The sequence below is a fragment of the Uloborus diversus genome, chromosome 8 (assembly GCF_026930045.1).
Source record: "Uloborus diversus isolate 005 chromosome 8, Udiv.v.3.1, whole genome shotgun sequence".
NCBI lineage: Eukaryota > Metazoa > Arthropoda > Arachnida > Araneae > Uloboridae > Uloborus > Uloborus diversus.
In genome coordinates this window covers 105,865,631-105,892,096 of record NC_072738.1, presented here as the reverse complement: position 1 = coordinate 105,892,096, position 26,466 = coordinate 105,865,631, and the positions used below count along the sequence as shown (strand labels likewise).

Genomic DNA, 26,466 nt, shown 5'->3' with positions numbered 1-26,466 from the left:
TTAACTTTGTATGCAAAGTTTTGTTTAATTCGATCCAGCCGTTACTTCAGAATCGAGTTTTGAAAAATTCCTCTCGTAATGTTAAAACGTATTTTGATATTTTTACTCATAACACAAAAACTAGATTAGGCACGGCAAAGATTATTTTTTTGTATCAAAATATGAATCGACCCAATAATAAAAAAGCCCTTTACAACATCTAAAATGTAATTTTAGTTTTTTTATGAATTATTTTAATACTTTTCGAAAAAAATATGATCTAAAACCATATTAAATTTTAACAGAAAAACAATCTAGAAGAGCTTTTGTGCGGGAATCCAAAATTTGAGCTCAAGATATTCAGTAGTTTTTGCACTATGCTTAAAAACTTCATTTTTTCTTACTTTAGGGGACCGTATACTTTTTTAAAACAGAAATTATGAAAGTTGGTTTCTTCGTAAAAAAAGAAAAAAAAAATGTTCAACAAAATAAGCAAACCAATTATAACGTGGTTTTTCTACATTACAGTTACGTCTATGAATTTTTTAAATGCATAAATTCATTCGTTGTCTCAGGAGAAAAACACACACAATATTGCAACCGTCAGTTTTTTGTGGATATCATTCAAACGTCAATGTGTAAATAATGCGAAACACTACTTCATTGTTTAATAAAAGAATATTTTATAGAAATATTTTAACTAAAAGAGACACTTAAAATACTTCTGTTTTTTTTTCTTGCAATAGACAGTGTAGAATTAATGGCTCTTCCCGGTAATAATTTGCTAAAAGGAAAAAATATTGCCTTGTCTAAATCGGGAAAAAGCACTCGAAAAATAGCCGACAGTGTGAAATTTAGCCTTTAACAGTATCCAGATGGGTCAATTGGTAATATTTGCTCTTAGATAAATTTACTGGTTTTTAGGAATTATTATTATTATTTTTTGTAAAGTATTTGAATAATTTTCAATGTGGTAGGAGAGGAAATTTTAGTAGCAGTAGAGGACCGCGTGCTTTGAGCCTCATTCTGCACGAAAGTAGTAGTTGTAGCTAATTGTGAACTTTTTTTAACAAAACATTAATTTGCGTGTTAGATTAAGTTGAGTTTTTGTCTATTCTTAATTATAATTTAAATACTTTTTTTTCTATTTATTTTCTCGGTCATTGTCCGTGCATTTCATATTAAAACTATTCTCGCAAGACAAAGATAAAATTTCATTTTTTTTTTTAATAACGTGGAAAAATATCGACCAAAAAAAAAGAGTTGTAAAAAATTATTGTTATCAACTACTAGATGCCTATCTTAAATGCATGTTTTTCAGAATCAAATATCTGAATATTCGGCTCCACCTTTATGACACTGGCACTCTAATTCAACTTTCTGGTCATATTCTTTAAGCAAACAACGGGCCACATGGACCAGCTGCGAGGGCTGAATGTGGCCCGCGTCTCCACTGTGGTCTGGTTATCCCATTCGATGGCTGCAGAGGGTCCTAATAATGAGCACAGCAGCCCTGCACCGAACAACTGGTTTAACCGAACAATGAAGCAGGTGTCATGTCATTGAAGCCGAGAGTGCCTAAAAACTGGTGGATGAAGAAAATTTATCTCACCAGTGAGATGCCGTAAACGTACAGCAAAAAAAATTTACTTTACCTACCAGTTTATTCGCACTCTTAGCTTCAATGAGGTGACTTCTGCATCCCGTACGATTAGTTTCGATTCCAGTCTGCGAAATCCGTAGCAAGGATGAAATTGTAATCTCTGGATAGATTAAACTGATCTGTCCCGGGTATGTTTCATGTAGTATTGCTATAGCTTCACAATATAGGAGATGTTCATTTGCAAGTATATAGTACGCGATACAAAACCAAATAATACTAAGCTTTGTTTGCATCTGCTAAGTTACAAAATCGGAGAAATGACAAGAAGTCTGCTTTCGGTTCACCTTGGTTTAAGCTAAAATAACTTTTGTCTTTTTAAATCACGGGTTGGACCATGTCGAAACTTGTTGCTAGGAATAACATTGGGAAATTACTTTCCTAAATTGTTTTTGAGAGTTATTACATGTTTAACTTAAACCGCCAATTGTGTTATGCTTTTTTTAATATTACCACGCATTATGATCTTCCGCATCAAATTTGGATTTGAAACAAATTCTCTTTTTTTTTTTTTATTACAAAAAAGCCGCTAAAACAATTACCGTGTTTGTCCACTGTGTTAATTTATATAATCAAATTTTTACCAAATAAACTTCGAGTATGAACAGTTTGCTCATTAACGGGTATTTATATTCTTCTGTTTCTGTTTTATTTTTCAGATTGATGCTTCGTTCATTTTATGTATATAGAGCAAATTTTCACGGAATAAATAAACCTTGCTTCTCTCGTGTCTCCAATCTATTTAATGCAGCAACTTCCCACGTTGTGCGGTACATTTTTTATATTTTTGTGTGCGATGGCCCAAACTTCTGCCGATGTTCTGCGAAATTAAAAACGCGCAATTTCATTTGACATCAAAAGACTTTCTATTCATTCCAAAATAAACCTGTAACATAGGTGCAATACATTTATCAAACATATTCGCATCATGATTCTAGGTATAAGGTTTGATATTTACATTTCTTTGAGGCTAATTTGCTGAATAATTATATAAGCAATCCAATAGGCTCATATTAGAAAAGGCAAAAAGTTCCATTAATTTTAATTTGTCTTATTCGATTTACTAAACAACGATCTATACGATGGACCAGTCAAACCCCATCCGTCTTTCTTAGGTTGATACAGATAGACAAAAATCAGTAAATATTTTAACTTTTTTTCAAAAAAAAAAGAGGTTTCGACCGTAAATCGCTTTTTGGCGCAACATTATCGGCCAAAAAAGTATCGAATTACGGAAAAAAGGGGAACTTCAAAAAATAATGAATTGAGCTGGATAATCTCGATCTTTTCTTTGTTTACATTCCGTTACTTGATAAGCCGTGACCTTGAAAGAAGCGTTTTCAATGTGGTGACGGTCCCTAAAACGTTTTTCGTTAATAACTCCTGTTCTACTGCACGGAATGCAGTGAAATTTCGTACCCTGGCTGTATTTTGCGGTCTAAACATAATTATGTAGTAAAAAATAGGGGTTCCCATTTGAAAATCAAGAGTTGGTGCTCGTTTTGCTTTGTAAATGGCCCCTTATCAAAATTTTACCAACGTAGTTTTAAAGAAGACTTTAAACCAAGTCGGATGACACCTTTTTTTCCTTTCTAGCATGTATAATGGCCGAATAATTAAAAGTGATTCGTTTTTTTTTTCTATGACTGTACCAATTTCCACAGCTATGGGTACTAAGGGGCTTCTGAGCATTCTAAAACGGCACTTTTGAACTTTTGAAAAGTCACTTTCAAATTCATGGTCTCTAGAAACGTATTTTGCTCTTTAGCTCTGAGCTTGAATTGAGTTGAGACTAGTACTTTTCTCTAAAATATACACACTTATATCTGCTGCTGTTCTAATTATTTGAGAAAATTGGAACAATCTTTTGAATGACATAGAATATTAAATGATGTGGGAAACATTTCATCCCAAGCAGTTTGCGTAAAATTTTAGCGTAAAAATTGATTACAAAAAAACTTATTCTATATTTAAAATATAAAACCCCGGTGCAAATCTCTGGGGTTCGAAGTAATTTTTGTACTAAATTTTAATAATATAAGTGCTATAAGGTCTTCTAGACGCATGACCACCACAGACATCCATTCACAATTCCTTTGACGTTACTTTTCTTTTAATATATAGAGAAAATCGCTTAAACTGTTCAAAGAAAATATAAACTTTACGTATTCATTCTTCAAGGCGTGTATTTAAAATTTATCATTATTGAAATACCAATCGACATGTGCTTATTAAATGTACTGCACTGCAAAAAGAAAAACTCTTGTATTTTACACCACAAATTGCTGGTAGGTTAGCTACCAGCAACTTTTGCAATAATTTTAACAAGTTGCTGTTTCTGACAGTGCTGTGAATAGTATTAAAAGAGTTTGAATTATGCTTTAAATTTGTTACATTTTTTCCATCTACATTATTTGCTTATTTTAAAAAGATTTAAAAGTGCAATTAAAACGACAAATATACTAACTTGATGTTATCTATTTTATTTGTCTCAAAATCGTCCTGCTTAAAAACATTACAATATAGTTAATGAAATTAAATATATCTTGCACATTGTCTGAAAAATGAAAAGAGTGTGACGCTGAATTTACTTTTTACTTTGTATTAGTCCTGAAATTGCAATTTTCCTTATATTTATCACCGCATTAATGTTATTAAATATGTGTTCTTGCATAAGGCCTGGATTGAGTAAAATAAATATCAGTACCTCAGAGTCAGACTAACGTGAATCACATGATCACTGCTTTATAGGAGAGAGGGAAAACATTTGCCTGGTGCACGTAAAGGATGGATCTTACTCTTTTATAACTGGTAAATAATTACATTTTTTTTTTTTTTAGAATTACGTTCGTATGGCTCAATTCGGACTAATCTTTATTACTTAAAATAAACTGAAAGTCTCTCTGTCTGAATCTCTCCCTGTATGTCTGTCAGGATATTTGTGACACGCATAGAGCCTAGACCTTTCGGCCGATTTTCATGAAATTTGGCACAGAATTAGTTTGTAGCATGGTAGTGTGCACCTCGGAGTGATTTTTCAAAACTTCTACTTTGTTCTTTTTCTATTCCAATTTTGAGAATATTTTACCGAGCAAATTATCACAACGTGGAAGAGTAAATTACAAAATTATCATAAAATGGAACCATAACATGGGCGAGCATATAAACATGAATTGACGAGAAATTCATCATCCATTATTTGTAATATGCAGGTGAGCAATATGTCATTTTCATTTTTCTACTACGGGAGAAGCCGTGCGGGTACCACTAGTTCTAAATTCAATGCAATAATAAACAAAAAATCGTAATTTTTGGACTTACGCTAGTCTGGCTCTGAAGTACAAATATAATTCATTGCATAAGTTAACTTGATTTATTATCAAGTATTTTTTGGTACGTTTATCATTGAACATTATTATTTATTGTACTACCCCCTCTAGAGAAATAAAAAATGAGCTACAGCATGAGTAGTTTTTTAATCCTATTAGTGCTGGGAAACTACAAAATAAACTTGCACTTGGTCAGTCAACATAAAACTAGGCCACAAAAACCTACTGAAAGATAATGATGTTACTTGATATTTTGAAAGTGGCAGATAATAAGAACGTGTCGACGGGAAACGAGAGACAAAAAGTAGAAGTAGAAGTTGGTAAAAGAAGCTAGAGTGAAATGTGGCTGAGTAAACGAGATCATGGCAAAGAAAAAAAAAAAAAAAATATATATATATATATATATATATATATATATATATAATATCTGATTTAGAAAAGTAGAAAAATATTTATGGCGAAAGAAGTTTCAAGAATGAAACTACAAAAGACAGTGATTTATTTTAGAGACTTAGGAGGTAAAAAACGTGTTCTAAGATTTTTGTAAGAATTTTAGAAGGTATCGATACTTTTTAAATACTGTTTTGATGCATAAGCTTGAGAAATATGATAAAAAACGATTGTACTGCGTGCTAAAATATGAAGACTGAGTGTAATTATAGCCTTATGTGTATTAGAAAGAACATTCTAGAGAGAAAATTTACATTAATTTAATTTTAGCCTTTAGTACTTGAACTACTGAGAAATTTCAACACAAAGAACACTGTAAAAACGATTTAGAAACGTTCCTGGATAATAATAGGCAGCTGATGTGCCTAATTTCTTCCAAACCCAAATCTTGGAAAAACCAGGAACGTTTTCCGCTAAAAGTCAGTAAACTTTCTGAAATTAACCTTGAAACGTTCTGTAGAAGTGCGAAATCTCCCCTGTTAAAGCCAGTCATGTCTCTTTTATAGAAAATTTAAGCAGGTTTAGTGTGATTGATTAGAAACATAAAAATCAGAACGACCACGGCCAAAGCTATGCACGGAGGAACCAAGCCTATCTCTTGCCTTCAATTCCTGCCTTGCAAAGATGTAGCTATCCATTGACTTTTTCGCTCTCATTGAGAGCTTAATCAATCTGGACTGGCCTTAGACAACCTTAGGCCGGTACACTTCATAAACACTCTCATTCAATCTTTAAACTAGTTGCTAAAAATATTTTCCACAACAGTAAAAAGTCTGCACGCGTGCAACTTGTAGCGATTCAGGAAACTATTTTGTAAAGATACTTGCTTTTACGGGGAAATAGGTGAAAACGTGTGAAATCCCGAGACGCTCCACGAAAATAACCAGTAACGTTTCGGAATTTTTTTACAGTGAAATAATCAACTCAACACGACATAATAAATTGTTTTAAGTGCTGAATATTAGATAGATGAATACTTTTTACAACTTAATCTAAAGTCTTAGGTTTTAAAACCAGATTTAAGAAAAAATGTTTTATGTATTGTGAAGAACATACTTGTGTAATATTAAACCCTCAATGTATAATATAGTGTGATACTATTAATTGACAGTCAAAACTAAAATAGTTCGCCCTGAATGAAAAGTATTATCAGTGATGAAAACCTATCTGATCTAGAATGTTCTGTAAATTTTGACTAAATCGTATAATTTCTACAGCAATGCTCACAAAAAAAAAAGGATAATTAGTGTTTTTTTTCCTTCTCTTTTTATGTAATTTGGCTTATTTTATACAACTAAATTGACTCTAATCTTCAATCTGGAAAGACTGTTTATGGCTTAAGTAGAGTTGAAAAATCTTTACTGTTTTGTTTAAAGATAAAATAAAAGTGATTCCTCGCTGTTACTTGTCAAACTATTAAGGTTAAATCATCATTACCCGTCAAAAACTAGAATATTCCATCCTGAAAAAAATGAAGTACTCAAATGATAATCTATTGAAAATGTTAAAGCATTTCACCATTACCATCGTACACAATCAAAGACTTGTCACTTCTTAAAGATCAATAAATTAATATTTAATCCTTAGCAGCTCAAAGGATTCATTATATTTCTTAAAGCAATTAAGCAAGGTGGGCAAAAAAATCCTGATATGGCGATAAAAAATGTCTTGCAATTACTTGAGATTTTTTCAAATAATGACTTGCTTCAAAAATAGCTTAGCGTTTTAGCAGATAAGTAATTGATTCACTTAAGGTGTTCATTTCATGTTCAAAATTATTTTATGGATGAATTACAGGAAAGGAAAATTTGATGATATAATTATATTAGATTCATTATGTTGACTGTAGGGAATTTTATTTTAGATTTGTATACATAGTTTTACAATACTTTTTAGAGGGTTTAATACAGATTTAGAAAACTCTGAATAACAACATCTAAAGCTGATACGTTTACAACCAAACGTCACGACCTTTAGGATCACTGATCCAGGAAAAATTGTGTTAACTCTCACTAAATATGAGCCTTGGTAAAGCGTTTTGACCTCATAGGTCTTAGCTCGGTTGCAACAAGAATCTAAAATTGCTTCTTTGGCTCCAGAAATGCAATGGGGTTTCCTTTGGAACAAGCCATTTTATTTATTTAATTTTAATATTACATTGAGGTAAGTGCAAATCGCTTGCTTTTACTAGAGCAAAAATTAGACTAAATACTACTTTATCATAATTCGTTTAAACATTTAAACTGGATATTACTTTTAATTTAAATGCTAGAATATTTGCAATTGAAAAAAAAGAGAAGGACTTGGAGTTATTTTCTGATGCAAAAAATTGTTTAAAAAAATATTTTATCAATAGTAAAAAATGGTGGCTTAAAATATAGTACAAAGAATGCTGAAAAACTAAGTGGGGTTGAAAAGTTATGGACAACTAATTTAGGGCGATGAATCTGACGTAGGCGTTGGAAAATGTTTAAAGGCTTAAAATTTACGTTTCAATATTTTGAAGTTCAAATTAATTCCGAAAAAATTGCACAATAAAACAAATTTTTTTATTAAACTTATTTAGTAAAATTACAGTTTATCAAATATAGCTTTTCTTAGTGATTAAGAAACCTTAATTTAAAAAAGGCTATTGCATTTCTGGAGCCAAACTTAACTGCAAATATGGATCTCTATTGCAATCGGAACAAATGTCTATGCAGTGAAATAGCTATACCAAAGCTCATATCTTGGAAAAACTGATAAAAATAGAGAATTTTCTCCAGACCCAAGACCCCGAAGATCGTTCGGTCAGGTAGTTAGTTTTTTGAAACACAACTAGAGCACATCAGTCTGAAACAGTAACTAACCAAGCTGGAGGCAGATATCATCTCATTGAAGCTCAGAGCGCCAACAAACTGGTAGAAAAAGCAAATTTATCTCATCAGCGAGTTTCTACAGCATGGTGCGGTTCAACTCGTAAATTGATGGCAAAGATTTAGCAGTAAGTTACCGCCCCTAAGCCAAGGTTAAGGCCTAAAAATTACATGTATTATTCCAGTCAGCCCGGTTATTACATCCAGATACTGCAGTACCGAGCTGACTGGAATATTGTATGTAGCTCTGCCTTAGCCCTGGCTTAGGGGAGGAAACTTACTGCTAAATCTAATGGAATGCTTCAAATATCTGATACTAATAATAATAATAGTAATGATAATAACTAATAATCAATAAATAAAAGAAAACAATTTAAAAGATTACGTCACTAAAATCACTATAATGTTTAAGTGTTTTTGATCTATTTATAAACTAGAAAACCGCTCGTTACACTGTAAAAAAATTCCGAAACGTTACTGGTTATTTCCGTGATACGTTTCGTGATTTCAGAGGTTTTCACCTATTTCCCCAAAAAATCAAGAATCTTCGCAAAAAAGTTTCCTGAATTCCTAAAAGATGCACGAATGCAAACCTTGCACTGGTGTGAAAAATATCTTTTGCTACCAGTTTAAATATTGACGGAGCGTGTTTATTAAGTGTATCGGCTTTAGAATGCTTATGGCCCGTCCGGATTGACTAAGCTTCCAATGGGAGCAAATAAGTCACTGGATAGCTACAGCTTTGCGAGGCTGGAATTGCAGGCAAGGAATATGCTTGGTTCTTGCTTGCAATTTTCGCGTGGCCGTGGTTGCTCTAATACCTCTGGAGCTTTCTTGGTAAATTAGGAAGGTTCTAATCGAGTAAATTAAACCTATTTAGTTTTTCTAGAAGGCTCACGACTGGCTTTAATAGGAGAGATTTCTTAATATTTCAGAAAGCTTACTGACTATTATCAGAAAACGTTCCTGGTTTTTGTAAGATATGTTACTGGTAGAAATTGGGCACATCAGCTGCCTATTATTTTCCAGGAACGTTTCTGAATCGTTTTTACAGTGTAAGATATGACGGGTGAAAATTGCTTCTACATTTGAACGGATTTGTTTGATGATACTTTGATAGTTGAAATTTTTACCCTAACGTCAGTCGATTAACCCTAAACTCCAGCAGATAGAGTTCATTGTTGACTACTTTTTCGTTTCTTCATTCCCATTAAATGACACAGTCTTACCAGTAAAACAGTTAAGTTACGGGATCGAGTTCAGTCTTGTCACAGTAAAGCCTTCCCCTACATTATCAAATTATCATGCCGTGGGGCGAGTTTCATTGTTGATGACGTCGGGAGCGTTACTCGATCATTGGCTATTATGTATATGAGGATGTAGAATTTAAATATTGAAAAATACATCAAGAACTGATGTTGAAAGGCAGGGAAGTGAAGGGATTAGGGCATAGATTGTACACTCGTAACAAGGTCACGTAAAAGCTGGTTACCGATGACTTGGGTTCAATGCAATACATTTCAATTCAATATAGTTTAAAATTTTACGTGGTTAACAATTGAAAAATTTAACTAATACTTAAAAGACAAATACATTAATACTGAAAAATCTCCTACAAAGACACATAATTATACATACCTGATCACATGCAATGTTAAGAAATATCAACGTTGAGAGTTAACATATTTTCCTCTAAGATGTACGGTTAATTTGGTACTAATAAATTGACATCATTCACACAAAAAATGCAAACTCATTATTTTATTCGTTGATGTATATTTTAATCACTGCCAAACAAGACATTTTGATACAGTATGAACAAAAGAATAATTTAGTTGTTTAAAAAATAATTAACTGCGTTTTTGCTACATAAAAGAGCAAACCTTTACCAGCGTACAATGTTAAACATGCAATGAAACTCTCTATCCAAAATTTAAGAGTAAATCCTAAACAACTTAATTAAATTCTAAACAAAACAAGTAAACGTTTTCACAAAGCATCTCGGGTTTCTTTCCTAGATTGTATGCTTGAAATAATTAAAAATATATTCTTGTCAGAAATAGTTGATTCCTTTATACGATTTATTTTTTGAGTCTCCGTTTTAACAAAAGGCTTTCGCTAATTCAAAACTTTAGGAAAATTATGTTAAAAAACAACAGTATTTGTCATTTGCAAGTCAAGAAAATATGGGATTTGTTTCTAAAACAAATGTCAGCCACAATCATTTTAAATTAAAAATTAAAGCATAAATCAAGACTAAAAATGTTTATTTCTATAAAGACTTGAAACTTTTCTAGACAAAGCAATTTCATTAAACTGTTGACAAAGAGAAAAACGGAGAATCGTTAATGTAGAAAGTTTCTTTATAATTTTTAAAGTGAAGTTCAAAAACGATTCCGAATAAATGTATCGTCGATGTCAATATTATGTGCTACCATATTTATTACAATGTAACACTAATTTTAAATATTATTTCAGACGCATATATTTTAAATAAAACTTAATTTATGGTTTCATAGGCAGTGAAAAAATTAAATTACGTCTCAAACAAGTATTGCCTAAATATATGCGAGCATTTGTCAAAGTTTGGAACAAATATCACACAAAACACATTTACTGCCCAGATTTCTGTTACATATTTTGTAAACTTTGAAATAAATTTAATAATTATGAATATTAACTAAATACCACGTTATGGTTAAGATTTCATTGACATTGAAAAAAAAAACTAGTTTAAACGAAGGTTGTAAAGGATTTAGTAGCGTATGTGAAAATAAAGAAATTAAATAAATAAATAAATAAATAAAATTCACAAATAAATCACCAAATTAACAATAAATAAATACGAGGTGAGCAGTGTGAAGCATACTCCTTCGATAGAAGGAAGTAATAAAAAAACTTTTTTAAAGTAATATTTGAATAACTCAAAATGTGACTAGCTGTATATTTATTTCTGATAGATGAAAGATTTTTTTTTAAACGATGTCTTACTTTTGAAGTAAGGGGAGTTAGGAGCGTATCCACAAAAGTACTGTTGAGAAAAAAAAAACATAGATTAACCTTTTAATTAGATTAACTTTGATTAACCGTAATAAAATAATCAGCTAAAAAATATTAGTCATTCAAGAACTACTAGTCGACCCGTGCGGAACTCCGCACTGTACTTCGAATCGTTTCATAAGGCATTTCGCTCTTTAAAAATTTCAAAGAAAGAATATTAAGAAGAAAAACCGAAAAAAAAGCGCACAATAGAAGGCATGTAATTTAAAGACATCAGTAACAAAACCTCGTTAAATACAACGTTGTGATAATTTGATCATCGCTCCCCTTTTGGTTGTACGTATTTTCAATGCAAATATAAATATCATTAAACGTGTGGCTGAGTGACATGTGAAAAATCAGTAATTTTGCATGTGAAAAAACAGGTTGTGGCAAATACAGTCCTGCCCATGTGAGCATCTGACGGAAAAAAAGAAACATTAAAGAGATATTTAGTGGCACGGATTCGAACTGGCTCCATTATGATTAACAGTACGACGCTCCTAAAAACCTAGCAACTGTGCCTTCCTTTTTGAATGATATTCATTGAAGGAATGCGTAATAAAACACAGTAAAAAAAGTTTTTCGGCGAAAAAAATATAATAAGATCATGCGTCTATGTTTTGTCATTAGCCAGCGTGATACGATTTAAAATTATTCGTAAAACATGGAATTTGATTAAAGAATGAGGAAGATCTCACGTAGCGATTGAAACAAACATTCTAGAGAAGTAATAAATTCGGTTGAAAAAATAAGTGTTTTTATTTTTGTATATTCAACAATTTCCCATAGCAGGCTTCTTTAACCTATACGCCTTAAAAGCCAGCACTTGTTTTTCTTTTAATAGAACACTTAAAATTCAAAACCAAAATCAGTTGAACTGAGTCCGTCTTTTAAGTGTAATTTTTCGAACGTAGACAAAATGTTTTTTTTTTTTTTTTCAGCCGAAAGCAGAGGAGTAGAAAATGATTTCTTACTAATGAAGGTGATAATAATTTTAATGTTTTATATCGTATTCGAATAAATGATGAGATATTTACTGGTTGAAACTCGTAGTGTTAATTTGGCGTAGTATTTTTTCATTTGTACAAAAGTTCGAACACTGCTATTAGAAAAATCTACATTTCAGCTTACAATAAAAATGTTTTTCTGCACAAAAAATATTCCCTTGAGGTATATCTAATACTTTATTTTTATGCTAACATTATGCTCAGTGGTCTGGATGGAGTCGAAGCTTTTAAAAAAAAGGGAAGAACACCCTTCGATTAGCAGTCAACTTATCTGAATGATAACTGTAGCCTGCATAAAGGAGTCGAAACACCAAATAGCATTCCCACTGCATTTATTTTTATTACGTGTGTTATCTGTTGTATGATATGAGTACATGTAATGCGTAATATTACTGTAAATTTGCTATTATATCGGACAGCCCGAACTGGCCCGAAATTCAAACAGTTTATAGCTGAAAGCTCTACCGAAAAAAAAAAAAAACCCCACAGGTAATTTAATTTTTTTTTCTTGCCGAGAAGTGTTTTTATTTTTGAAAATTTTTACAATTTGTTATCGCAGGCTGTTTGAACCGTTATAACATAGATGGCGGCACGTGTTCATCATTTAACAGCACGGTTAAAATACAAAATGATTTGAACTAAGCTCTTTTTTAAGCGTAGCTTTTCAAATGTAGTAAAAATGTGATACGCTATTTGTTTTTTTCTAAAAAGAAGAAAAATATATATATTACCCCTTAAATTGAGGTAGTATTTTTTTTATTTGTACAAAGAGTCAAAAACTCCTTAGAAGTATCTATATTTCAACATACGATTTATTATATTTTACTGAACAAAAAACAATTCCAATGTAGTCTGAAATCTTAAACATGATACTTATATTTGCGCATACATTATGCTTTAATTTTCTTCCCGGAGCCAAAGCTTGAAAAAAAAAACCCCTTACAATTGCGTATTAATTTAGCTCCGTGTTGCATCAAGTTTTCATAACAGCTAGGAGCGTTTCTACCTCATGTATTCCCTCATATTTGTTATTTTTTGTTCATGTAATGCACGGTATTTTTCTAATTTTTGGATGCAGATTGTTCGGACGTGGGCCCGAACACACATTCTCCTGGTTACCAGTCGAACGCTCTGCCGATCGAGTTATGCAGCTCTGTCGGTAACAGTGCAAGTTAAAGTTAAAAATTTAACCGAAAACCTCATTCTGGTTCTTTAAAACAGGTTTTTTGCCTGAAAACCCAATTTTTAGACCATGGGTCTATTTTTTGTCAGTAGCCTGCACGTTAAGCTCTAAAATAAGGTATAAATCAAAGAAATCGGTCAAGAATTGGGGAAAATCTCGCGTAGAAACCAAAAACAGGCTACAGAAAAAAGATAGAAGGATTACTTTCTGACTTACGGGAGGATCTATTCCCTGAACTTCGCTTTGTTTGCAGCACGTTCTTACAAATGGAGCTAATGGGCCTCCATTACTGTAAAAAAAGCTGAAACGTTACTGGTAATTTCCATGGAACGTTAAGGGATTTCACAGGTTTTCACTTATTTCCTGCAAAAATTAAGTATTTTTGTCAAAAAGTTTCCTGAATTACTCTTGCTCGAATGCAGACTTCTCACTGTTGGGAAAAATATTTTTAGCTACCAGTTTAAAGATTAAATGATTGTAGTCATCAAGTATATCGGCAGAGTCCAGCAGCAGCAGTTTCAAGCCATGATCAATGACTTCATTGCCCTCTTTTTCTTCTCCTTTTTTCCATCTAGTTCCCAGATCAAGTCATCACATTGCACTTTCTTACCCTGCATAAATATCAGGTAAAGTGTGCTCAACCCCGGCACCTGTATAAAATTCTGAACCAGATCCCTGCCCGATCAGATTGACTAAGCTCTCAATGAGAGGGAATAAGTCTCTGGATTCCGCAGCTTTGCAAAAATTGCAAGTTAGATGCTTGAAATTTGCAGTTCTATCTTAGCATTGGCCCTGGTTGCAATAACGCTTTTGGAGCTTTCTTGGCGAATCAGGAAGGCGTCAAGCTACTACTTAAAACCTACTTAAGTTTCCTCTGAAGATTCTAGAGATACGACTGGCTTTAACCGGGGATATTTCTGAATTATTCAGAAAGATTTAAGGATGCCCAAGACTTTCAGTGGAAAACATTCCTGTTTTTTGCAAGATATTTTACTGGCAGAAATTGGGCACATCAGCTGCCCATTATTTTCCAGAGACATTTCTGAATGGTTTTTACAGTGGTCTCTGGATTACATAAGCTAAATTAAAGCAATGCGTAATGAAGCAACAAAAATGAACGAAATTTATGCAATTATTTTGTTAATATATTCAAAAATTATACTGCGATTTACCATGTTGAAATTTATGTCGTGATTCCTGAATTGAACATAATGAAACTAGCTCAGAATCCTGCATGCAATTACAGTTTACATTATATGTTTACGGAAGTTGGGATTCTTCTGAAGAAAATAAATCATTAAAACGATATTTTTCAGTCCTTGGGGATTCGAACTACCTTCGCATTATTGACACGACGTTCTAGCCAACTGAAACAATGCTTCAACGCGCAAACAAAAGCATCGTTAATTACGAGCTTTGAAAAAAAATTCCAGCATTATAATGTCTAGTTACATTTTTCTCAAACATCTAAATGATTTTTTTGCGCTTATTTCGTAAAATTACTGTAATGGTCAGACAAAAGGCTCCATCAAAGTTTAATGGAAACTTAAATAAGTGGCATTCTGGTACCCGAAGTATGAAAAAATATAATTCATCAGCGAAACATGCAAGAACTCATTTTCTCAATACAAAAAACCAGGATAAAAATTTTCAATATCCTTCTTCAACTTCCATGACATCATAAAATTGACTGAAAAAAAAGGAGGATATTATTGATTACTAGGGGTTTTCAGGACAAAACGCTAGTTGTCCTTGTAATTTTGTCCAGTTTTATGAATGACATTTTTTTTATTACTCACAGTATGTAATTTATATTTTGTTTTTTTTCAAATATTCTGCATTCCACAATGATTTCTAGCATCAAAAGAAATTTCGTGGATAAATTTCACTGAAATATTTCAGAAATATTTTTTTCTTTTACAAAGCAGTTTTCCTTGTATCCTTATAATTATGATCTCTTTTCTACAATTATGAGCTCAAATAATGGGAGAAACATCAGTCTTTGGATGCTATAAAATGTTCTTATGTATTTGCTTAAAAATCTGCATTAGAGGGTAATAATTTTAAAACTTTAGCTAATAAGACTACATTAGACGTTAGCTAAGAAACATTAGCTAATTCGCATAGAATGGCTGTACTTGAAGAGAAAAGTTCCAAAAACATTATGAAAGATATGGAATTTCATCATCAGCTAACCGCTTCCGGAATTTCAAAATGTGGAAAACTTCCGAGAAACTCACATCGTAAAGAAGAAAATACTCCCTGTAACGTATCCGAATTGAAATTCAATACGGCTGCATCAGAGTCGAAAAATAAGAGAAATATTTTTTTTCTTTCATATATTTCCAGGATGAAGCAATTTCGGCTAGATGAACCCCCGATGCGTATCGATCTTTTTTATCTTTATTATCATATTTATGCTAATAATAAAGCTGAAAATCTGGATGTCTGTCTCTCTGGATCTCTGTCTGGATGTTTGTTACGCGCATAGCGCCTAGACCGTTCTGCCGATTTCCATGAAATTTGGCACAAAACTAGTTCCTAGCTTAGGGGTAAGCACCTCGAAGCGATTTTTCGAAAATTTGATTCCCTTATTTTTCTATGATTTTATTTTTACCACCATTGGTAAATTTAATTCCTCTGCACCGAGAGAATCACCATAACATGGACGAGCAAATTACCATAACATGGGCGAGCAAATTAACATAGCATATTGGTGAGATATTAATCATCCATTATTTGTAAATATACATCCGAACCAAATAACCTTTTAATATCCTACTGCGGGCAAAGCCGTGCGGGCAACGCTAGTATGATTTAAATAGTTTGGAATATTTTTGAATATTATTTTGTGCAAAAATTCTGGATTGCTGTTAATTTGAATTATTAACAGTTGCTGTTCGGGGAAAAATGGATGTAGTATTGGCATGAGTATGAGATATATTACTTTTGTAGCACTACTACAAAAGTATCCCAACACAACTCATCTGTAACTACCCTTGCATATTATCCGAAAAAGAGGTAAATATTGTCAAGTTATATTTTTCTATCATATATTATGGCTATATAAATGTATTTCCTCTTCCTATGTGAATGAATTTTTTTTTGTGAAAGATGAAAAGGATCAAAGGTTTCATAATAGTTTGTGAGTATGATAAAAACTGATATTTGGTGCAGTGTACTTAAATTTCACAAAATTTAAGTACAATTTGTAAAAACAATGAAAAGTTTTTCATGGCTTTAACATTTTCTCCCCGTGCTACAACATAATACTTCATTCAAATGAATAAATAAATAGAAAAATTTGAAAAAAAATTACAGATTAACTCTGTTTAGAAAATAGGAACTGTATGGTTTCTCCATATTAAAAATTCAGAAGCACACGGGAATCTCATGCTATTTGATGATTGCTTTTCGCTTATGCTCATGCTTTTCGCAACAAAAATTCCTATTTTAAAGTAAAATATTCTACCAAAGCAGCAACGAAAGAAATCATTGATAGCATTTTTAACCAATAGAAAATAACCATTTCTAAAATTTTATTCACCGACGGATTCTACTTTGAAGTGAATAAAAAATTTATTTTGCCCCTTATTTGAAGAGCGACGACAATCCCCATTTATAAAAGATCGTCAGCTAAACTGCATTTTAGCGGCTATGTAAAGAATATCGAAAAATATCCGAAGTAAATATTGTTTTGAAATTGTCCGTGGCAATGTTGAAAATCTGGTTGCATTATTTTAGTATTTATGTCCCCCTACCTGTGTTATATTTCTTTCTGAAATACCTGAAAAATGTTGAAACTTAAATTAACTAATCATCTCTAGTATTTATATATTTGTATTTACTCATCCTATTTAAATTATACAATAACAAAGCCTTTTTATTTCGGAAGATTAAAAATATATGTATTAGTTGCAATTTTTAATAAAGTTTTCATAAAGTTAAAATTTATTTTAATGTCCATTAATATGCACAAGATAGTGTTATAAATTTAAAAATGATTTCTTTAAAAAGAAGGGGGGGGGAGATTCTCTGAATAAATGGAATAAAATATGTTCCAGAAGTATTTTCTACATCGTCTAACTGTAAAATCTTTCGTAAGTTACTGAATTTGTTATGTCAAAATCTATAATATATACACATTACAGATTAATATAGTAAAATATTTATCCTAAGAGATGAAGCTCAAACTAAAATTTCTTTAGTAAAAATTGATTGAATGCGATTCTACGGGATTACTATAAAAGGTGTTGAGTGGATAAATGGAGAGTTAAATTTAACCAACATTTTTGATCTTTAAAAGCGGTTACAGTTTAACTGAAAATAACAATAAAAGCAAGAATAGCAGAAAGAAAAAATGTATACTTAAAGTATATACGTTGAGAAATTAGTTGAGCAAAAATTAAGTCTTTGTGTAATACAGCATTCAGTATTTTTATTTCAATTATTTCGTAAATAGAAGGATATCGTCTTTTGTTTGACTTTTACAGACGTCTGAAAATATTTTTAAGCACTGCTTTCCATTTTACTTTCGCATTTCGTTAGCCGATAAAACATTTCGGTATGGTTTTAAAATAATTACTAATGTTTTTACTACAGTTTTGGATTGAAGACTTCGGTGGGGGAAATGAACAATTCCCCCCTTTTTTTAAACGGGATAGCTCGAATACATTTATTACAGCTATATTACATTTTATCGTTGAAGTTGGTTGCTTAGGGAACATTAGAAATACAGTTTTAAATATAAGCACAAAATCTTTTAAATGAACTTTTTAAACATTATTTTTGTATTTCTATGTATTTTTAAAATGGAGCTTTCCCTTATTGCACCTAGGTCTTAAATAACTTATAGTTAAAAAATTTCATTCAAAGACAAAAATACTTGTTGTATCGAAAAATATCATATACAAATGTTATATAAAACCTCTTAATTTTAACTTTTCAAAAGCTCATGTAAAAACAAAAATAACGAAGAATCAAGGCGATTATCTAAGAAAGAAATATGAAAGCATTCAAACAAAAACTCTAGCTTATAAACAGTGAATACTAAACAATAAGAAATTCCATCTTTTGTTTGTAAAGAAAAAAAAGGTACGAAATGTCATTGGATAATTTTTTTAGTCTGTTTTTGTCTTTGTTGATTAAAATATCTCGATGAAAATGTATTTTTAAGACACGTGAACTAAAAATGTTTTAATAACTATCTACCAATGATTTTTCCAAATGCTTTAAAATCATTTTCCTGATATATATATATATATATATATATATATATATATATATATATATATATATATATATATATATACAATTAATGGACGCGTAAGCTGTAACTAAGCGGAATGATTTTAGTATATTTTTGTGTTTTCATGAAATTAATAAATAGTTACCGCAGCAATTTTTTAAAAAATAGTTATAAATATAAAACTTTTAATTAACTAGACGTGTATATATATATATATATATATATATATATATATATATATATATATATATATATATATATATATATATATATATATATATATATATATATATATATATATATATATATATATATATATATATATATACAACTATTAAGGTTTTCTAGCTTTTAGAAATAAAGTAATTTTAAAAGGTCTAGTTAATTAAAAGTTTTATATTTATAACTATTTTTAAAAAAATTGCTTCGGTAACTATTTATTAATTTCATGAAAACACAAAAATATACAAAAATCATTCTGCTTAGTTACAGCTTACGCGTCCATTAATTTTAAAAGATGTGCATACAAAAAAAAGGTAAATATGTATTAAGTTATATTTATTGGTATGTATGTATTAAGAGCAATGTTATCTCAAAGGAAAATTTAGTATCTGTTTTCCCTTTGTCTAAACGAGATTGATATGAATATTTCCACTGTCAAAAATTCGCACTTTAATTGAGACATATGTTCGCTCTTTTATAAAAGGCAGAAAATGAGAGAAAAAATATTTTAACGGCTTAGACAAAAAAAAAAAAAAGTGAGAAATTATGAATATATCGTTATCTTTTTTTATAAAATAAACCTATGAATCAAACCTAAAGTCAATATTGCTCCATAAAGTAAGGAATTAATTGCACTTACTTGGTATCCTGTTGATCGCCCTCAATGGTCGAAGAACCCTAACTGTCCGGATGGCTGAAAGATTGATGTTGCCAACATCCAGGCAATATTCCAGAGATCTAGAGGAGACAAAAATAACAGAAAATTACTTCCACTTTGACTTTTAGGTTGAAAAAGTAGAAAGTTTGGTCGGTAAATTTATTACCTCATTAACAGTGAGATATTGCTCTGTATTTCACACTGGGAAAAGTCTCACGTATTGACAGTTAAGGAGGACATTTTTTACTTTAGAATAGAGACCAAAAGATCTGTTTCTTTAGAAATATAGGCAGCAGAATTGAGTTTTTATGAGTATTTTATGTGCTTGGAATGATTTATAGGGTCTATTAAGCGGCGAAAATACAACGGAAATTTGTAATGTAGGACTTTACATTTTTGAAAAAAAAAAATGATATTTCTTATTTTTTGAAGCATTTAAAAACTTCACATAAATAACTGATAGGAATTTTACGTTAACTCATAACCAATTATTCATGTTCACATTAAAAATGGTCTTAAATACCAATGTACCTTTGAATTCGCTTAAAACGACCCCATTTATACAGAATACTTTGGTTTCTGGAAAAGAAAGGAATTTAATGAAACCTACATTTATAGCTCTAAAAATAAAAACGTTGAACGGAGTTAAAAGTCCAAACTTTCTAGGATGTACAATACTACAATTGCTACAACTTCTAACTGTATTTGATTGGTTGTTCTGGAGAAACAAATTAGTGAGAGTGAATTTTTTTTTAAATCAACAAATTAAATTTTATTTACTTAAATGCCTTTAACAATTTTGAACAAATAAATAAACGTCCAGAATGATAAAACCTCGACAATTTCAAAAATTCAAATAAGCATTTAAGAATAGCCTCCAAATAGTAACTTCAGATATTTTCCCCCCGAACAGCTGTATTGGTGTTTCTAACTTATTCTTTTTAAATAAGAAGTAGAAAACTGACAGTGTAACCTTTTCAGTATAGTGAAGCGTTAGGCCTTCTTTATTTTCAATCAAAGCCAAATATTTTTAGAAAAAAAAAAGTTAAACCACATTGTCTCTTAAATGACTGTACTCTAACCCTATTTGATACTAAAGCATATCAGAGCAAAGTTGGAATGACGTCACTGGGAGACGAAACGGTCACAGTCACTAAGTGACAAAATGGTGACGACTCACTGAAGTCACGCTGTGGCACATTTGTGACATGTATAATGAGACTTCACTGTGATGTCACTGCAGCAGTTAATTTGCAACCGGTCACTTTGTAACATTATGAAGACGTCTCTGGAACGTCACGCTGTTACGTCATACGACATGTAACTTTATATAAGAGTCTCAGTTTAGTCACTGCTATTAGGGATATTGTGTAATTAAAGAGCCATTTTACCTTCGTGTGCGGGACAATAAGACGTCAAATATTCACCCAAAATTTTTCATATCTCATTATATTTTAATTAAACAGGGATAAGCACAATTTGTAATCCTCACGGTTGATACAAAGATATTCCTGACACAGTTATATTTTTATCAAAGAAGTTATTTATTGAAACTTGAACTTAACTGCATGCGTCACGTGGACATCCAAAGTCAACCTCTTGTAAGTTACTAAAAGAATTAGGTTACATTTTTGCTCCATTAATATAGACATGATAAAATTAATTGTAAATTTTGAAAGCAAGCGTTCCAATGTAGTCCTGGCCCTACAATGTAGTCCCGTAAAAATTTTTAGGTCCAGAGAATTTCTCTTTAGAATCTTGATCTGTAGGTGTTCTAATGTAAGAATATCTTGGGTAGACATGTTGAATCCTGCGCAAAATAATTTTACAGGCCATCAAAGATAGCGGCCATTTTGGTTCACTTGCTCATTACGTTTTTCGCAACGGACGTACCTACAAATTTACGTTTAGCTTTGAACAGCAGTTTTTGGAGTCTAGGAAGTCAATTAATGTATTAACTATGTCATAAAAGCTGCTCTGGCTGTTTCCACAATTTTACGCGGAGATATCTCTGACATTTGTTGTTGAATAGTCTGGTAACTAAAACGTGTACAAAAATTAATAAATAATCCAGATTGCTCGTTTTGAAATCGTGTTTGTCACATACATGTTTCTTTAACAACACAATAAACGAAAAATACAAGATTATATACTTTTAAAAAAGGCTACGATCTGTTTTTGCATTGCATGTTATAGCACTACGACGTCTGCATTATTTCATGCCGCAACCACTCTTTTTGAATCATTTTTATCAGTCCAGTCTACGTCTGGAATAATTCGTAGATCCACTTCTTCTAATGAGTTATTCTAACTAAACTCTTCAGTGTTTTGTCTCCAATCTCCAATGAAAAGTGTTGCAGATTGCTTCTTCATTAACTGTTTAACCGCTAGCAATCGTTGAAAATGTAGCATTTTTGGACATTTCTTCTATTTCCTTGCGTGCAAGTTACTGTAATTTTCCCTTATTTGATACTGAAGACCAGAATTTTTCTACCTGCATAGGTGCTAGTGTTTTCTGCCGATTACAGCAAGGCTTATTGTGCTCTTAGTTGATTATCTTCTCATCCTTTCAGATTATTTCACAGAATGCTGCACATAACTATCGAACACAACATGAAGTTCATGAAAAGAGCATACAGAAATGGCTCCGGGCAGAACATTGCTGATAACTTCTCCGAAAATTTTCTTTATTTAGCGGACTTGTGACAGTTTTCATCGGGGATACTTTGCTGGATAGAAAATGTTCTGGCAACAGATATTTCTGCAATTGTGCAACGACAATATCTAGCTTGGTAGGTGAATCATAATGTGTAAGTTGGAAACAAGTCATGAGCTAAAATATTTTTAATGCATTCTCCCCTTTCTTTCGCTATTTCCATGTATGTGTACCCTTGTTAATGTTGATTATTTTCCATTAGCTTAGAAGTGATATTTTGTGAAGAATTGTGTGCATCAAAGAATAGTAGGTTGACTTTCGAAGGTAAATCAGACAATTTTTGAAGCAAATGTCTCCTTTTTAAACTGGCGGTACTGTTCTGATCAATGATTCATGATACTGAGAAGGCGAATCTTGACACTACCATTCACAAGTTGTTAGTGAGAAAACTGTCAAGTTGCACTGTTTCAGAAATCTTATGAGGATTTGTATGTTGATACATAAAACCAACAAGTCTTTTGACATTTTCATCAATATACTGACTACGATTGCCTATAAAGATAAGGATGCGGGACCCTCTCATAGTGAACCATTAAATGAAAATTAGTAAGACCACGAAACTTATTGCATATCATTAAAATTTCATGGTACTCTAAATGCCACTCGGCAACATACTTTTTCTCGTCTGCCCTGCAATTCCTCCGGGACTTTTCTGTGACTGTTGAATCGTTTGTTCCAACTTCATGTCTGACTTCACAGCATTGAATTTACCATTCTTTTTTTTACAACAAACTTTCCTTGAATGAATTTTTCCTACAGGTAGGGACACACGTTTTCTAGAGCTATTATCCTCACTATGTACCATGTTGCATATAGTAGATAATTGATGTAGTCAAATTCCCGAAAGACTGTAAACAGTAACTCAACAGTTTGAACGTATAATTTGTAATTCTTTTCACGATCAGCAGTAAACAATTTTTTTACAAGTGATACCAGTGAACGACAACTTTTCCAATATCTGCACAAATCCGTTTTGTCACTACATCCCTTAACAAGAACCTCAAACTCTGTTTTAAAGCTTTCAATATTTGTGCGCAGCAATTGAATCATTATTTGATTTTTTTCCTCATCCTTTGAGCCAAGAGCATTCTGAACCATCTTTACTCACATTCCAGAACTTCTCTTGTAGTCTAAAATTAAAATCTAAAATGATTTTCTCTAGATGCATTCTGTAGTCTTCACAGCTTCTTGTGAGCGAATAGCAGCAGCAAGTATTTTTGGAGAAAAATGAATAGAAAAACCAACAAAGGTTCTTTCTTCCGGAAGCACAGAAAAGAATCATTTCATTATACGTTGTTACGAAGAGTAGTTTTATTCATTAATATAAACCAATGCGTTTTCATCTACATTGAGCATTGAGCATCAATTCTTTTATTTCTGAAAGAAAAAATCCATGCCTAGCATTTAAAAGATGCTTTAATATTTCCTTTGCCTTTTTAATGAGTTCAAATTTTGAGGATAGAATAGATGTTACGCAGTGTATTGGTTTCTCGTTCATACTTTCGAATATAAGAACTTATACAGTTTGGATGTGCATATAAATTCGCAACAGAAACATTTAAATCGCTGTTAAGATCTGAAACTCGGTCAGAAACTTCGTCTTGATTCCTTCAGTACTTTCTGATTTTTCTAAAATTTCGTTTTCACTATTAAAATAACTTGTCTGTGCATTTTTTTCTATCATTTTTTTTATCGTTTTTCCTCGCGTGTATTTCGTGTAGCACTGGTTGCTGCAATTACACACGATATTTTCTTGCAGGTGTTTCAATATTGCGTCTTTGCGTATTTCAGCAGCTTTACAAACTTATTTTTGTCCAGAGAACATAATTAGTTTCAGAGAACATAATTGAAGAACTATCTTCGCTCTTCAGATGTCTTCAATTGCACACCAAAATTTTCTGGACTCAGTTTAGAAATATCAGCAATTGCTTAGATAGTTATTGTCACAGAAAGACATGAAACAAAAAGTTTTGTAACTGGAATTTTTTTCCTCGAAAACAATTACTTCAATAGCAGACGATAAATAACCTTGAACAGTGGCGCAGCGCAGGGGGGTGGGGTTGAAAACACTCCCCAGTGCCGTTGGTTTAACATGAATGTAAACTCTAATACAGTAGCTGATGCATATGAAAGGGCTGTGTTGATCCAAAAACCCCTTCGGAAGGTATTTTCGATCGAAAAGACACATTCAGTAGGTTTTTTTCATCAGTATTGCTGGCTGCGCTAGTGACCTTGAAAAATATTGATTTACACAAAAGATTTTACATTTTAAATCCGTTTGGTTTCATTAAGAGTTATTAATTTCTGTACGCTTTTTAGTAATCAGAATATTAAACAAAAAGTCAGAGACATCTCACGTAAAAATTGTGAAAATACGTAGAGCGGCTTTTATGACGTAACTATTACATTAATTGACTTTCTAATCCCCAAAAATCTCAGTTCAAAACTAAAATTAAATTTATAGGCACGCACGTTGCGAAAAACGTAATAAGCAAGTGAACCAAAATGGCCGCTATCTTTGAGGGCTTGTAAAATTATTTTGCGCAGGATTCAGCATGTCTACCCAAGATATTCTCACATTAGAACACCTACAGATCAAGATTCTAAAGAGAAAATCTCTGGACCTAAAAATTTTTACGGGCATACATTGTGGGGCCTGGAATAATGTAAAAAAAACGTATCTTATTTGTTAAGAAACAATAGTTTAAACCGTTGAAAATATTATGTATTGAGAATTCCCACGAAAATGTAGACACTTCGTCCTGCATTTAGCGCGGTTCATATATTTCATTAAAAAGAAATAATTTTAAAAGGTAATGAAGAATTTTTTGCTGAAGGAATCACATTAATTTGCTAAGCAACAAAACTTTGTTCATTACCCTTTTAAATTATTACTTTTAATGTAATATATGAGTCGTCACGCGCGGGACCAAATTGATTTTTTTCGTGGAATGGCCCGAAACAATGCGCAATTTATTCAGTTGACAAAAAAATTATGTTTTTTTACCTTGAGGATCTTTTGAATATGAGTAAAGAATTTCATATATCTTACCCTGCAATTACGATGAAAAAATCGAGCCTGTTCCAAGTCTCTGCAAGGTAGGCATTTTTTCCAAAGGCTCCCATGGCTGTAATTTTGATGAGCATCTCCACGGCGAAGAAAGCAAAAATGACGTCATCAAAGTGCTGTAGAATCTTACAGCGGTTGGAATCACAGACTTCGTCAGCGCAGGGTCTATACATTCCAAGGGTCACACAGTTCAGAAGGATAACCATCATACAGGCACGTTCAAACCACGTGCAAAGAATGTTAAGGAATATTTCAAGTCATCGAAAGTTAGAAATGCAATTAAATTGGCTTCACTAAATTGCACTTTGGCTAAATAGTTGCCAAGTGAGGAAAAAACTGTGTTTTAAGCAAGAAACATTAAAATATGCTAATTTTGAACTTTAAAATAATTACTAAAAAAATAACATTAGAAAACAAGAAAAACTTCACTTTCTTACTAAACTATTTTTAGAAATATTCATCTTTCTAAAATTTTTAATATTAAACATTTTCACTTTTCCTATCTTATGCTGTAATAGAAATAGAGAAAAACCTTCATTTTATACTCCACAATGTTATACACCTTGCTGACATTATAGAAAAATCGTAATAAATAACATTTAAAGCATAAATAGGAAATAAAAATGACAGTGTGTGTAAAAAATGCACTGTTAAAAAACTTTATAAAATAAATATGACAATTAACACGTAAAATTCATCAAAAATACTGCATATTAACAAATACTTTTAGTAAAAGAAAGAATTAAAGAAATGTTTTAATGAAGATTGACAGAGACATCAGAAGAATGCCTTTAAAATTCTGACGAAAAGTCATTGAATATTAGTTTATAGAATAAGCAAAAATGTTTAATGTCACCTAGCTAAATATTGATGGGGTTTTTTTTTTTCGTGTGTGAATGTGTTTGTCCTCCGATTGGATCAACATTCATTATAACAGTAATTAAAATTAAAGATATAATGTATATATCGTCTTCTCAAAGCAACAGTAAGATATCTAATTCCAGAAATAACACTAAGATATCTTACTGTTTCTCTGAGGTGACGATA

At 31.7% G+C, this 26,466-nt stretch overlaps 1 protein-coding gene across 1 annotated transcript in view; it reads right to left on the bottom strand.

Annotated features, from left to right (window-relative positions):
- Positions 1–25,643, bottom strand: part of LOC129228527 (voltage-dependent T-type calcium channel subunit alpha-1H-like) — a gene marked incomplete at its 5' end in the record, with an annotated part of 211,680 nt that extends 186,037 nt beyond the window's left edge. Inside the window, 2 exons of the mRNA XM_054863207.1 lie at positions 19,616–19,713; positions 25,402–25,643. Coding sequence (XP_054719182.1) covers positions 19,616–19,713; positions 25,402–25,643 — 340 coding nt within the window. The remainder of the gene's footprint in view (positions 1–19,615; positions 19,714–25,401) is intronic.
- Between the last annotated feature and the right edge of the window lie 823 nt (positions 25,644–26,466).